The 15311-nt window shown below is 36.5% G+C and overlaps 2 protein-coding genes across 2 annotated transcripts in view; one reads left to right on the top strand and one right to left on the bottom strand.

Moving 5' to 3' along the window:
• Positions 1-15311, top strand: part of immp2l (inner mitochondrial membrane peptidase subunit 2) — a 1592803-nt gene that overhangs the window by 958932 nt on the left and 618560 nt on the right. The window lies entirely within an intron of this gene.
• Positions 1611-15311, bottom strand: part of LOC114658982 (leucine-rich repeat neuronal protein 3-like) — a 62203-nt gene continuing 48502 nt past the window's right edge. The window contains exon 2 of the mRNA XM_028811144.2: positions 1611-4631. Coding sequence (XP_028666977.2) covers positions 2148-4280 — 2133 coding nt within the window. The 5' untranslated portion in view covers positions 4281-4631 and the 3' untranslated portion in view covers positions 1611-2147. The remainder of the gene's footprint in view (positions 4632-15311) is intronic.

The raw sequence follows: 15311 nt of genomic DNA, 5'->3' as shown, positions 1-15311 counted from the left end.
AACAATTAAAAAGTGCATAACAGTAAAAACAACATGGTATTTAAATAGTTGTCATTTGTTTTGTCTTTGATTTATGCACTTTCTCATCATATTCCATCTTTAATATGATTCGCACAATTCAAGAATTAAAATTAATGAGAATAAGGAAGGTTGATCATTATAACAGTACTTTTCATTGTAACCTTTTGATGCTGTTGGTCCTCATAAAGAATTCTGCTCAGAGGCTTTTGTTACAAATAAGCAATCTGAAGATGAGATTAATTGAAGCTGTCATTTAGAATTAAACAATGTTTACATTCTTTCAGATCCCTGACTTTCTGCGTCCTTCTGCATAATTCTCAAACAAGCATATTGTAGTTGACAACAAAATGGAAAGAAGCACCTGATGTGTGACATGTTTGATTCTCAACTAAGATAGATAGATAGATAGATAGATAGATAGATAGATAGATAGATAGATAGATAGATAGATAGATAGATAGATAGATAGATAGATAGATAGATAGATAGATAGATAGATAGATAGATAGATAGATAGATAGATAGATAGATAGATAGATAATTAAGTCACTCAGAGTGTGATTTGTTTAACCAGCAGTTATCTTTTCACATTTTTTCTCTTACTAGTATGTGTTGAAGAAAATGTTCCCATTGGTTAGTTTTTTGATGAATATGGTGGGAAAACAATTGTATGTTTATTTTCATTAGGATAATACACATGACTAAACTTACTTACCTGTTTAAAATGGAATTGATAAATTCCTGTTGCTTACCTTTAAAAGATAATATACAATACAGTATCAGACTATATATATGACTGCCAACTTTTCAGCAATTATTTATACTGTACTGTTTGTTCAATTTTTTTTCCTGTCTTTGATACGCTGATAAACTTTTTCACTTTATTTTTTGGGAGAAAGATTACTCCACAATATCCATTCTAAAAAACATTCTTGTTAAATTTACTTTTCATGGTTTTAGTATATTTAATTATTATAATTCATATACTGTATTACTGTTATTTCTCAAAATATGATAAGCTGCAATATGTTTTTACCTTACAACAATTACAAAGAAAATATATGATTTTTAGAAATCAGATTCAAGAGCAACAAGCTTTGCAAGATTCTTTTTTGTTTTTTAATACCTACAAGAGATGTGGTAAATTGCCCAGCACTCCTGCCTCACAGATCCAGCATCCTGGGTTTGAATTCTCCATTCCAGACCCCATCTATGTCGAGTTTGCACATTTCCCCCAAGTCTGTGTGAGTTTTTCTTTGGCTATTATGGTTTTACTTTCACATCCCATGCGTATTAAGTTAATTGGTGATTTAAAATTGGCCTGCTACCCTGAATTAGATTAAGTGGGCTTTTGATTATGATGTTATAAATAGTCCAAGCTTTTCATTTTCAATCTTTGTTACTTTACAGGTTAATTGACTTGTACAGGCTCATGTGAGTTAAATATAATTATATGTATTCATTTCATTTTTATTTATTTTTGAGCAAATTGCCATGAATAACAAAACTCATTTGAAGAAAAGATATTTTCTGACTATTATGCAAAGCAAATTGATATTTGATTGTTTTCAAATGAAAGGCAATAAACATTTTTATTTAAATCAAAAAATGTATTTTTTCATAAAAACCTTTTGTTTTCCACATCATAGTCACTGCTATCCTATATTCTACTGATATATCGCCATTATAAAGACCACATTTGGCACTCTAACTTGCCTATGTACGTAATACAGCACAGAGGGTATTGCTCAGGACCACTAGGGTAGTTCCACTATTCTTTACATATATAACAGTCAGTAACAGAGACAAATCTTTCTTGTTTCCTTTATTCCATTTGCACCATATCATATGGTAAGTAACCAGGAATATCACATTAAGTGATTTTATAAATAATGTTTCAAACAGTAGCTTCTGAGACTTTTCATTTTCTGTCACCTTTTAGGAAAAATGATACCGGAAACCAGTGAAATCCTTAATCATTACAGGTGAACCAGATGTATCTGTATTAAAATCTTCAAGAAAGATGTTTTGAGAGTTGCATAAGCACACGCATTCAGTAGAGTCTTGTGCTTTATACTCTTAAAGTTAATCTTTCCTTAAATATAAAATTAAAACATCTTATTTCTTTATAAGAAATTGTTCGAAATGTCTATCACCGTAGCTTTCACTTCTACTGCTGCCCCCGCCTCTTTTCTGGAAACCCAGAGATTTGTCAGTGGGGAATACGTGGTGTCGTCAATAGAAACTGTCGACTTATTTGACTGTTGATTTCTCAAGTACCTGCTTCCAAAAATACAGTTGCTCTTCAGAACCACATATAATAGAAGGCTAGCAAGAAAAGTTACTCCCATTATTGCACCCAGCGTTGCAATTAATGCATTGTGATTCCATTTTCCCTTCATCTGCACTGCTAGGTCTAAGCCTGTCGTTGTCACATTGACACATTTCTTGAAATTCTGTTTCTGAATGTTGGGAACGTCCACACATATTTCGTATTCTGTTAATGGGTTTAGATGTGTTAAGTTGTATATCTTGACATCAGATGGCACTCTAGCTGTATATGCAATAGTTGGACTATTTACCTTCATTGTAGTGGACCATTTTATATTGGAGGCAAACTGGTTCTGAGATACTTTCCATGATAATAAAACTGAATGTGCTTGCACATTCTTCACCTTTACATTTAATGATCCATTGTCAGATGGAGGAAAAGAGCCATCAACTTTTATCAGGACAGATTTCAAGTCTGCACCGACAAGATTATGAGCAACACACGTGTACAGCCCTGCTTCATGCTCTGTAATGCCATATATTTCAAAGGTTCCCTCGGGGTGCATGTAGTATTTATCAGAGACTGTGTTGGGAAGTATTTTATGTCCAGAAGGAATGATCCAATAGATTTCTGGCTCTGGTTCTGCAAATGCCCTACAGTGTAATGAAACGGAACTTTCATTATTGGTGTTTATCTGAAGAGGAAAGCTTTCTGGAGCAATAAGTGGGAGGCAAATCTCCATCATCTCCCTGAAGTGTACTTGTCTAACTTGCTGACCTTGTAACTCTGGTGGTTCCGAACAAAACAATGAATCTGGCTCCATAAATCGAACTGCAGTTTTATTCATGTTGATCCAGCGAATGACGCAGTCACATCTGATCGGATTACTATGCATGCTGATCTCTCTGAGGTTAGGAAGAGACTCTATTGTAATCCGGTACAGGGCGCTTAAAGCATTGCTGTTGAGCATCAGTGTTTCAAGTCTTGGAAGTTTATAGAATGCATTGGGATGAATAAACGATAGTCTGGGGTTATTTGTGGCTTCTATTTTTGTTAATTCTGGCAAGTTGCTTAAAGCAAAACTGTCAATGGAAACTAACTCAGGCATGTTATTAATTCCCAATTCTTTCAAGTGCATCATATCCCTGAAGTCTCCCCTCTGTATTCTCTCAAGAGGGTTTTTATTTAAATCCAAAAACTTTAGACTGTGAACCTGCTGAAGAGCAATGTGGGGCACTTTAACAAATAAATTGTCATAAAAAGAGATGCTTTCCAAGCTATCAAGGCCTACCAAAGCATAATCAGGTATTTCCGTAAGATTTGCTCTTGCTAAAACCAGGCTGCGCAGGTTGATAAGCGGCTTAAAGTTCATATCTTGGATTCTGATTATTGGATTCTCCCCAATCTTTAAAATCTCTAGCTTGGGAATAGCCTCAAACCACTTGCTGTTAATCATCTGCAACCTGTTTGAATTAAGATGAAGCCTGAGAAGATTACGAAGTCCAACAAAAGCCCCAGGTGCAATAGCTGAAATCAAGTTATGATTGATGTACAGTTCCTGAAGATTGGATAGTGCAGGCAAACAGTTGTCAGGCAGTTTGTTTAGCTTGTTTTCTTCCAAGTGCAGAGCCAAAAGTTGAAGGAGCTGTCCTAAATTGATATCTCTTGTCGAAGATATATTGTTTTGAGATAAGTCTATCTCAGTTATGTTGCTCAGATAGTCCACAGATTTCTCAATTTTTGTAATGTTGTTCGTTTGCAGCAGTAAAACTTGTGTGTCAGCAGGTAATTTCTCTGGCAGAACAAAAAGTCCTAAATCATTACAGTCCACTGTCGGAGCTTCCATATAAATGGATTTTGGTGAGAACCACGGCCTTATTTCACATATACACAGTTCAGGACAGTCTATTTTCTTCTCCACAGCATTTATTAGGGCAGCCATTGCAAGTCCAGCAAGGAAATGAATAGTAAATGAAGTATCCCTCATCTTGACCTGATTTCCCAAAAAAGGCAGTGAATCCTTCCAAAATTTAAGTATTTGTAACCATATAGCCAATGTTTGTTCACAGATTTTATATACACAAATGTGGCGTCACAAAAGTCACATAAGCAGAATGCTGTCCTTGACTGAAATATTGAACTTTTTGAAATTGCTTGTCCAAAGTTTTCATGCACGCTGCATTTATGAATGTCACTGTAACCTTAGCACACTGGAACTGATATGCTAAGGAATGATGATTTATGTGGAAATCTCTACAGGAGATGATGCACTAGATTTTTAGTTATATTATTATGGGTTTCCATGATTGTATTTCGTCCTCTCTCAGTCCTTTGACACCTGAAATAATAATAAAAAAATATTGTTAAGCAGGAATAGTTTTATTTTCCGTGATGATTAGAATGAAAAAAGAATCAAATTAAAAGTCCACTTACTCCCATGAAAATATTATGAAATTTAGTTGTTATTTAAATTAAATACACTAAAATTGCTCCCTGTTTTTGTACTGGAAATGTTCTTATTCCAATCAGTTACCACCTAAGTAATGTGCACAGACTCAATGAAAAAGTCATAATTGTTTTAAATATGGACTCGATTTGTTTTAAAATCTGTGCAAAATATGATTTTTGTATTTTGAAAGGTCTTCATTTTTAGCACACCCTGGCCACTCAGCTTGCTGTCCCTGGAACTATTAGGCTGTTGGTGTTATAGTTCAGCCAGGATTTTGCACTTGGCTCAGGTAAAGTTTTCTTTAATATAATATTTTTGTTGTTATTTTAAACATTTTGCTATCGGTTTTGCCTTTTCTTAATATTTATGTCATATATATTTTTTTATTAATCTTGTATTTACTTATTATTTTGCTAAATTCTGTATTATGTTAATCATGAATGTTTTATATTTAATCATCCACACCACTTCCTTAAAGTGTAAGCCAAGAAGGAGGTGCCACCTGATGATGGCCCCAACTATAGAAAAGGAGAAGCTCCAGTTCACACTGAAGCTTCGGCATTGAGCATGCTAGTGTTGCTCTTGTTTTTGTGATTTTTGTTGTCCTCTGTAAATTTCCTTGATTTTGACTTCTGCTGTCATTCAGTATACTGCTGCTGAATTTGTATTCTTAGTTTTGTTTACTTTTAGGTTTGGAAATAGAAAACCGATTTTTGCTCTTTTATTTGCTTATTTGTTTTTATTTTTCCCAAAAGAACTTTATTTTGCTTAATGTTTACCCCAGGGGTTTTGTGGTTTTCCCTTTTTTATTTTGTACACAATTTTGACTTTTGTTATTTAATAGCCTTGTTCCCAATTTGGGGCCTGTGCAGGTTTGAAGCCTGCCGTTTGAGTTGGAGCTAGGCTCCCTGTGTTAGGGCATACTCTGGTGAGCCAAACATGGGTGAAATTTTGGGCCGTGTTATGTTTTTTAAGGCTTGTATCCATTATGTTCCTCTGTGTGACAGAATCACAACTCTTGGTTTGCTTTGAAATTTCTACAGGGGCAATTTGCAATTTTAGTGTTTTATGGGTTTATATTTTTTGTTTGTACGCATGAACGTTGCACTGTATTTACCTGATGTTCACAATCTGAGTAGTTCTGACCTAATCTTACTCCCAGCTGTACCCTGTTATTGACAGCAGTAGCTCTCTAACATCCATGCCAGAAGTTCCTGAAACCCCAAAAATCGATCATAAAATCAGACCCCTACTTATATGCCCATTCAAAAATGTGACACTTAATTTTTTTTTTGTTTACATCTTCTTGCCTCCTCCAATCTCACACCAATTTCTGAGACACATCAAATTTTGTTGCAGCAGCACAGTTACCAGTGTCTTTCGCTACTTCAACAGTGTTTAATTTAAAACTAGCTTCATATTTTCTTCTGATCGAACACGCAATCATAGATAAGGGATGCTCTTACGATAAAGGTGTATGAGGGTGTGAGACACAAAAAAATCAAATCAGTGCAAATGTTGCTTCGGAATAGTTCGGGTATTACTGTGTGGTCAAGTAGGCACAATAGAGAGAGAGAGAGAGAGAGGTTAGGAGCACATGCTGATACAGCGCATTGCCACACTCACATAGAAAAAAAAGGCAGTGTGCTCCATGAAAATTATACGGTAAAATCAAGTACCGACTTATCTGCGGGAGAACTTATCCGTGAGTATATATGGTAATTCAATTGTAGAGTTATGAGGAGCTGGGGCCCCGTCCCAGAAGCTGTGTGCACAATGTAGGACACATCCTTAAAACAGGGCTGTAGTTCATCACGTGGAACATTCAAGAAAATACTGACTTGGCCAGTCATACCCATCCAGTTTAATGTCACCAATCAGCATATTGCGCATGTGTCTTTGCAATGTTGGAAGAAAAACAGATTACCAATGTCTCATCTGTGCAAAAATGATGATGACATGCGACAGACCTAAAGACTATTAAAGCACAGAAGCCTTATCCTTTTTTATTGGCCAGTTTTTTTTTTCATTAAGGATTTTATGCTGTACATATTGCACTTAAGCTATAATTTAATCAAAAAGCTTTTTAGTCTCTGTTTTATAGAAATGTTAAATTTGCTAAATGTCTTTATTCATATTCTGTTTTTTTGGGCTCATGAGAACCAGCGCTCATCCTGGCCGGGACACTTTCTGGATAAGAGAGCATGCCATAGCAGTGGACGCTTGCACTCACTTACATCTGCGAGGAAACTTTGAACGTGCCAATCAGCCATTTTGTGGTTGTTATTAATGTGAAGAAAAATCAGTATTCCTGCTGAAAAATCTCATAAACACAACAAAACTTGAAAGCTCAATACAGACGGAAGTGAAGACAGATCTAAACATGGCTCAACATTAAAAAATGCAGTCACTTATCCATAGCCATGCCATGCCATTAAAGTGACAGAGAAGTATGTCATGCTAGGCTGTTTCTTACTCCTAAGGCTATTTGTAGTGATTTGAAGAGACTTCGCTTTGTTAACATGAGATCAAGGTGACTTGTTTCCGAACAGATCCCTGGCATGTCAGAAATAAAGAGCATTTGTGAAGAAAATGAGGTGAACACTTATGTGACAGTGATAAATGCATAAACGGTGTGGCTATCGACAAGAAGACCCTCTATGTACTTGGCCGAAAGTTCTTGTTCAATAGGATGTAGTGCATATAAAATTACAATTAACATCAGATCTGTCTTTTTCTCGACATTTGTTAGCTGTATTGCCTTATCGTAAACTTGACTTACTGGTTCTTAGAAGGTAGTCAGTGTCCTTCCAGTGATATCTGCTATCTGAAATTAAACAGCCCAAGATGGAGGAAGAAGTAGTTGAGGTCTGTTTCTGCTTAAAGAGAACACTATTGATCTTATGTCCTGGTTGATTATTGAAGAGTTTACTGAGATTCATCCTGGGTGCTTTAATATTTCAAGTTAAATGTCGGAATGTCTTTACTTGAGAGTGATATTCACTTGGCACATACTCAAAATTCTCTCTGTAGGTAGCTTTTCTGTATTCAATTGAAGTATAGCCTCATGCTTTAATAACATTAAATGGTTTCAGAAAATGTTTCCATGGCAGTACTTATCTTGGAAAACAGAGCATGGCAGTCAGAGATAAATGTGACATTCATCTGTATAGACCTACTCTCATTTGGTATTCGGACAACTGGGCACAACAGATTTTTTATTTCCTGCCTGCCTTTAATGTTAGCTTTGTTTTTTTTTAAAGTCATGTACACAAATATTTTACATATTTACATTTATGTTTGTTCCAATTGGAAGCTTCATTCTAAAGCAGTTAAAAGATATTTTCAGTTGTTATCATTGGACACGCAAACAGACAGTTTGGAAGTGCTCTGTATTCTGTGCTAAACTGTTTGTTTAAACTGATGTTTGAAAATAAGTCAACTGGACATGGACGACCCGGTGCCTGTATGTGACTGTTGTAAGAAGTGCTGTTGCAGTGGTGTGGAAAAGGACTCTCATTGTTTTGGATGCTATCTGACCTAGAAATGGCAAAATGTTAATCCTCTGCTAATGCCAAATTGTGTTCTGTTCACTGATAGGAGTCATTTTTGATATCGGACTAAATTGACTTCTAGGAGTTATACATTTGGCCAGGTGCAATAGGAGCAACTGACCTTATGTGCACTGAGGGTGTGGATAAGGTTAAAAAATGGCAACTCAAATATATAGGCAGAACCACGATGGGAACAAAAATAACAATCCAAGAATCAAGGCCCAAAATAAATAGTGAGAGTTCAGAGTCACAGAATCAATCACAAGAAAGGATGCACCATTATCTGTGAGGTAAATTTTGGCTTAAGTTGAAGGGTTAGCCTGACATACAGGTGGGGCAAAAGAGAATCTGGAAATGATAGTGGTTTTGATTAAAACGCCATATCATTGTCAAGCTGAGATTGATGTAAACTTTATGGTATGGGCAGCAATAGCCTCTGATGGTGGGTCCACAATGGAAGTGACAGACATTTGAGCAAATGTTTGAGTGAAAATGTATGCAGGCCCTTTTGTTTGATATGTGGTGGTGGTGGTGGTTGTGGATAGTGCTAAACTCAGCTTTAATGTAGCCTCCTTATAGGTGATTGAGTTATTGAACTCAATACTTTTTCTGTCTCATTATGTCCATTTCCTTTATCATTCTTCGAAAGAAATGTTGTGTAAAGTGGAAACATTTCAAAAAGTCCCTTGTATGCTTTCCTCAGTTTGAGTCTTTTTTTTATCAAACAATTATAAATATGCCAAAAATAATAAGTAAAATATTCTTAAACTTAATCACCTAAAATGTGTTATAAAATAATAGCACAAGCACTGCAGTCATGCAAAAAATGAGGATAAAAAAACTTATATTACTGGCAGGCCATTGTCATTCTGAAAAGCAGATAACTTTTTCAAAACGTTAAATAATGTTTAATTGATTAGCTTCTATATAACAGATGTGCTTTTTTATACGTTGTGTAAATGTTTAATTCAGTTAATGTAGTTGCTGGAAAATCCCCCCAAACAAAAAGATGTCAGCCAAGAATTTCCACATGGGATACTCTGTAAAGAACAAGGACTCAGGAAGTAAGCAAGGATGTCTGGCCCTTTAATTACAAATAGAAGCTCAGAAAGAACTAGGTGAACTGGGGGCACCTGACTGAGAATATTCCAGAACTTTTAGAAAGTTCTGTATTCATTACCTGGAGGTAGTTCCGAAATAGACCTTATAGGAACAATGAGTGAAATTGTAAGCTGCTTTTTGGTGCTTGTAGTTTTGAACAGTGGGCTCACTGTTATGCCACCATACTAAGCCTTATCAGCTGTCTAATTATCCCTCTCTTGTATGTGTTCTTTAGCATAATAAACATCATAATATTTGATATGTACTGAACATATGCTTTTGCTTTTGTACATCTATCTATCTATCTATCTATCTATCTATCTATCTATCTATCTATCTATCTATCTATCTATCTATCTATCTATCTATCTATCTAAAGAAAAGTACAAAGACAACGTAAGTACAGCATAATACAAAAACAAAAAATATTTTATTCAGAGGACAAATCACAAAGAGAAAAACAAAAAAAGCAATCCCTACAAGGTATTATTAAGTCATTTTTCAATAAATGGTATTCATTAGAGCTACTTCTGAACCTTTGGTAGGGAATTGGATTGCTGCACAGCAGGAACTAGTCTGGACAAGGTGCCAGTCTGTCACAGGTCTTGCTCATGCACACATCCACAGTTAGTCATAAGTGACCAATTTAGAATCATTATTAAACCTAACAGGCATGTATTTGGGATTTTGGAGGAAACCAAGTACTGCAGAAAGCCCAAAAAGGCACAAGATATGCAAACTACATACTGTCCCTGCAGTACTAGGATTCAAAACCAGTTTCCTGGAGCTGTGAGGCTGAAGCACCACACATAAAAATGTGCCACTTGTAATCAAAGAAACAGATGTGATGTGATATATCACAATTCAAGTTTACTGAGCCTATAATTTTGAATAACAATATGCCTATTTGCAGAGTTGAAGCCTTGCTTAAGTAACATACTGAATAAGTTTAAGGGACTAAACCAATCACTTTTGTCATCCTTATTCATCATCACCACAACCAGTTTAATAGCTATTTTCAGCGGTTACCCAGTTATCCAGTTTCCGTTCAATTTTTTTTTCTCCACTCTCTGTGGTCCAGGGCACTCTGTGGGGTGAGTCCCAATTTTTTATGTCATTCAACACCACCACCAGCCATATCTTTTTTGACGTTCTTCTGGAGTACCTCCATCTTGATCCACGTCTTCACCCAGTCATCCCATGCTTTTCACTCCAAACTTCCAAGGCACCTTTTGTCTGTTTTTCCTTAGCACAACACCTATTGCCATTTTCCTAACTGAGCATTTGTCTTCTTCACTCCATGACACTCCAAATATCCATCTGATCATTCATATCTCTGAACTTTCCTGCTCTGGTTCATCTTCCACCCTCATCAGGCACATCTTACTCTCATAGAGCATACTAGACTCCACACAGCTTTTATCGATGTTTGGCTTCAATGCCAGAGAGATACTTTTAGAAGTGAGAATGGACAGCAACTCCTAGAATTCCTTGCCTTTTGCTTTCAAACATGCATTCTGTTTCAGTATCTTCTTCTTTTTCAATTCTGCCTCACTTTTTACCATCAATACAAAATCATCCTCTGTCACCGTCATTTCCTGGTACAACCCCAACTTTACTTCAAAGCTTTCACTATCCCTTTCTGGTGTTTCTATCCCGGCTTCTTCATAAATTGATATCAGAGTACAGACTAACCATTCATTCACATCTATCATTTTCACTCCCCACCTCTCCACCACTCGTCGCACTCTTTTAAATGTCTTCTCCACATCTACAAATGCATCATCTAACCTTTTTCTTTCATCTGATGCTTTTAGTGAATTAGATTGACAGCAAAGCGTGTATCTGTTGTTTCATTTCCATGCAAGAAACAAGTGTTTTCCTAATGCTAATTTTTCCTGATATTTTCCTCCCCAAGTATGATTGCTCAATATGGCCATCACTTCAGTGGTCCACCATTTCCTTCAGTATATTGGAATATGCACCTAATAATCAGAAATTCCTCCCTTCACACACAATTACTTTGTACAGGTCTATCAGCCATTCAGCTCCAGGATCTTCTACTGCCTTCAGCATATACATGACTATCCCATTTATTGTTTTCATTAAAAGGCTTCTCAACTTACCTCTATTCTAAATCCCATTACTATCAATCATGATGATTCCATCAGCATTTTTCAACCAGTTTCTGCCTACTATGTCCCATCTTTCTTTTTCCATCTGCTTTGCGATTCAGAACACTATTCTCCTTCCTTCCACATTCTGCAGCTCACATGTCAATGTCCATCTCTTTTCATACACCCACTCATCTGCTTTTCTAGCATTTCACTTGCCTTCCCTATATTGCCCTGTCACCTTCTGCCTTTTTTCCTCTGCTACTACATACAGCACTACCTCTTTTCCAGCATTCCACCATGTCTCACTGGGTCTGTGTGGTCTCTTCTGTTGCTTTCAGGTAAGGTACTATATTTGTCTTCACTTCCAACTTGCCATTCATACCCGTGTAAAACAGTAACCTTGTGATTTATAATTTGACACATTATTAACTAGGTCAAACCTGATGTAAATCAGCAAGCTTTTATATACGGTAATAGAGCATATACTGAATTTACAGAAAAGAAAGAATATTCGATCCGCAAAATATGTGGTTAATGTAAAATCTTTGACACTACTCCGCAACATGTGGACCTCCTTCCGCCATCCCCTAAACCTAGTTTTGCATACATTTTTTATCAGTTTCAGGTAAGCCTTGACAAGAGGGTCAGGAGGTGACAGTCTAGCTGCTTTTCATTATCTCAGTGTATGTGCAATCCACCTTGATGAGATGGATTTATGCCATGAGTGCGAAAATGTTCTGCCTATTATGGATAAGGGTTGTTCCTACGAAGATGAAAGTTTCTGAAAGACTGCTTTCCTGTGACCAGTTAATGAAACCCATTGTTGCTAAATACCTCAAAGGCTGACAAACACAATTTTGATGTATTCAGTTAAATATAATGTTGTAAATTCATGTATGCCTAATGTAGCGGCTGTTATTTTGGCGACCACAGTGTTTAAAAAAGAGCCTTTGCACTCATACATTATTTATGAAATGATAGACTGAATGTAAGCCATTACGAGAAGTGACAAATCACTGTGGACTTTGCTTATGTCAACTGCTTGTATTGATGCTTTGATTAATTTTTGACCTTGGGCATCCAGTAGCCCAGTTAACCTAGCATGAATTGTGAATATTGTAGCCGAAGAAAAGAAAAAAATTTCGAGATATTCATAATTTCCAACTTTGCTATTTTTTAAAAGCTTTTGTTCTCATGACACTAGCAGGTTTGTCAGCTGAAGATTTAAAATTACTTAGTAGCACATTATTTTTGTTTGCTTTCAGTTGCTATGCAACCATCTGATGTGTGGGGGATGCTGAGCCAAAGGCAAAGGCATTAATGCCGCATGTAAAGAAATGAAATATGAGTGTGCTTTATACATTGATAGACTTTCAAATTATGCTTACTATTTTCGTATTGTGCAGTTAAAAATGGGCTAGCTAGATGGTACAGGTGGCTGAAAATGGTTTAACAGTCAAGTAAATGGAATATTATTATTGTGCAGTGCTGTTGGGATATAATGCATACCCCAAAATTAGGAGAGTTTGAGAATCTGTCTGTCTGTCTATAAAAAGGATAATTCCATTTTAGGATGTTTAGCAACAGACAAAACAACAGAAGATCTTTTCAAAAAGCCCTTTTGAATAGTCGGTTCAGTGCTGCATACGTGCTTATTTCCAATTCAAATCTGCAAAAATATAGCTGCTATAATCTTGGGCACATTTATTCTCCTTGTGAATAAAAATTATTAGTATTCCCTAATTAGGTCTGTTTCATTGGGTGTCAATCATTTCACTTCATTGCTCAGTACACAAGGGAGTTATCTCCATTGTTTTATACAGGAATGAGACATGCGTGGAATGGGTAAGTCAGACATTGTTTCTTGTCACCAGAGTAACAGACAGACAGGAACTAAGGCAGAGCAAGCTGTGTGTCAGAGAAGCAAGTTAGATCTTGGCAGACCACCACTTACCACTTCAATGCTTGCAAAAGCAGTCAAGAAAAGTACAAATGCAGCAGTTATTCTGCACTGTGCCCCCTTTGGCAAGAAGTGGGGTTTTATGCTGGGTGTGTGTTGCATGCTCCTCAGAAAAATTCAGATAAATGAAGGGTTACACACATGAGCAGCAGCTTGAACTGTAACTATTTAATTTGAAATGTTTTTTTTTTGCCATTGCTAAATCTGTCCTTGTAATCCTGGTAATGGATTTTCTCAGACTTGCTGGAACAAGCTCACTTTAATGATGTTAATCAATCTAAAATCTAATCTAACAGAAGCTGCAATCTAAAACAGTTTTCTTACCCTGCCATCATGTATGATATTAAGAAATAAAACAGCTATATGTGTTTATTACTTGTTTAACAATACAGAATTACCTTTGAAGGAAGTTTGGGCAGGCAACACCCTGTTCAGAATTACTTCCAGCCTTTCACATAATTTTGCTGTGGACACCTCAACATTTGGATTGAGTGGCTTTGATAATGAATATGGTGGATAGTAGTGATACTCATGTGGCAGCTATGGTGTTTTTATTTTTTTTTTAATCACCGTAGCTACATCAGCCACAGAGATGGAACCAACTCCAAACAATGCTTCTGGCATTGCCTCCACTGAGGAAGCCATAACCACAAGGTTGTCAGCTTTGTACACTCAAGGAGCTCTTGCCATCTATTGATGATATCCTCAAGGGAGGTCAATGTTTTTCAGACCTTTATGAATGCAGCTTGGTCACCTACCTTATACCCAGGAATGAGTCCCAGCATGGGCAAGGTTCTCTTAGATTTAATTAAGAATGTTTCACGAGGGTCAATTATGGATGTTCTGTGTCTGTGTTTGTAGGTAACCCTAACAGGAGCATATGCTTTATCCCTACTCAACATAGATCTAGCTGTCATTGTGACACACACAGTAAGTCGCCCCAAAAATTACAGTATATACTTGCAGATAAGTTCTCCCGCGGATAAGTCAGGACTTGATTTTACAGTATAATTTCTGGTAGTTTATAATGTCTGTCGTATAAGCTGAATGCGAAAAACTCACGCTATTGGTACAAGGGATTATGACATTCTAATAACCACGGAACACACTGCCTTTTTTTTCAATGTGGGTACGGCAATGCGCTGTATCAGTGTGTGCTCCTAACCTCTCTCTCTCTTGCTCTCTCTCTATTGTGCCTACATGACCATATGGTAATACCCAAACTATTCCGAAGCAACATTTTCACTGATTTGTGTTTTTTGTATCTCACACCCTCATACACCTTTATCGTAAGAACATCCCTTATCTACGATGGAGCATTCGATAAGAAGAAAATAGTAAGCTGGTTTTAAATTAAATGTCATTGAAATAGCAAAATATATACGCCACTATTTTTATAGCACAGTGTCCCCATTACTGCACTGGGGCTTTGGGATCCACAAACAGACCACAGAGTAAGGGCCCCCTGATGGCCTCACCAACACTAATTCAAGCAGCAACCCAAATATTTCCTAGATATTCTCCAATCTAAATACTGGCGGGCCTAAACACATTTAGCTTCAGGTGGATGACCTGTTTCAAAACACATGGGGTACTGCTACTACCAATTGATCTCCCTGATACCACTACCATATGAAAGTTATACTTGTCAGATGAAACTAATATAACAATTGAAAAAACTAGGGAAGACAGAGTTTTTCATATAACATGCATTACATGAACTTACTGCAGCTGGAAAAAATGATATTTTTTAATGCTAAATTAGTAATAAATACATTATGTCAGGCCATGTCATTTTCAAACCCGCTTAATCCAGACCAGTGTTGTGGCACTTGGG

This window comes from Erpetoichthys calabaricus, chromosome 1 (genome assembly GCF_900747795.2).
Source record: "Erpetoichthys calabaricus chromosome 1, fErpCal1.3, whole genome shotgun sequence".
NCBI classification, from domain to species: domain Eukaryota; kingdom Metazoa; phylum Chordata; class Cladistia; order Polypteriformes; family Polypteridae; genus Erpetoichthys; species Erpetoichthys calabaricus.
This window is presented reverse-complemented; position numbering and strand designations above follow the sequence as displayed.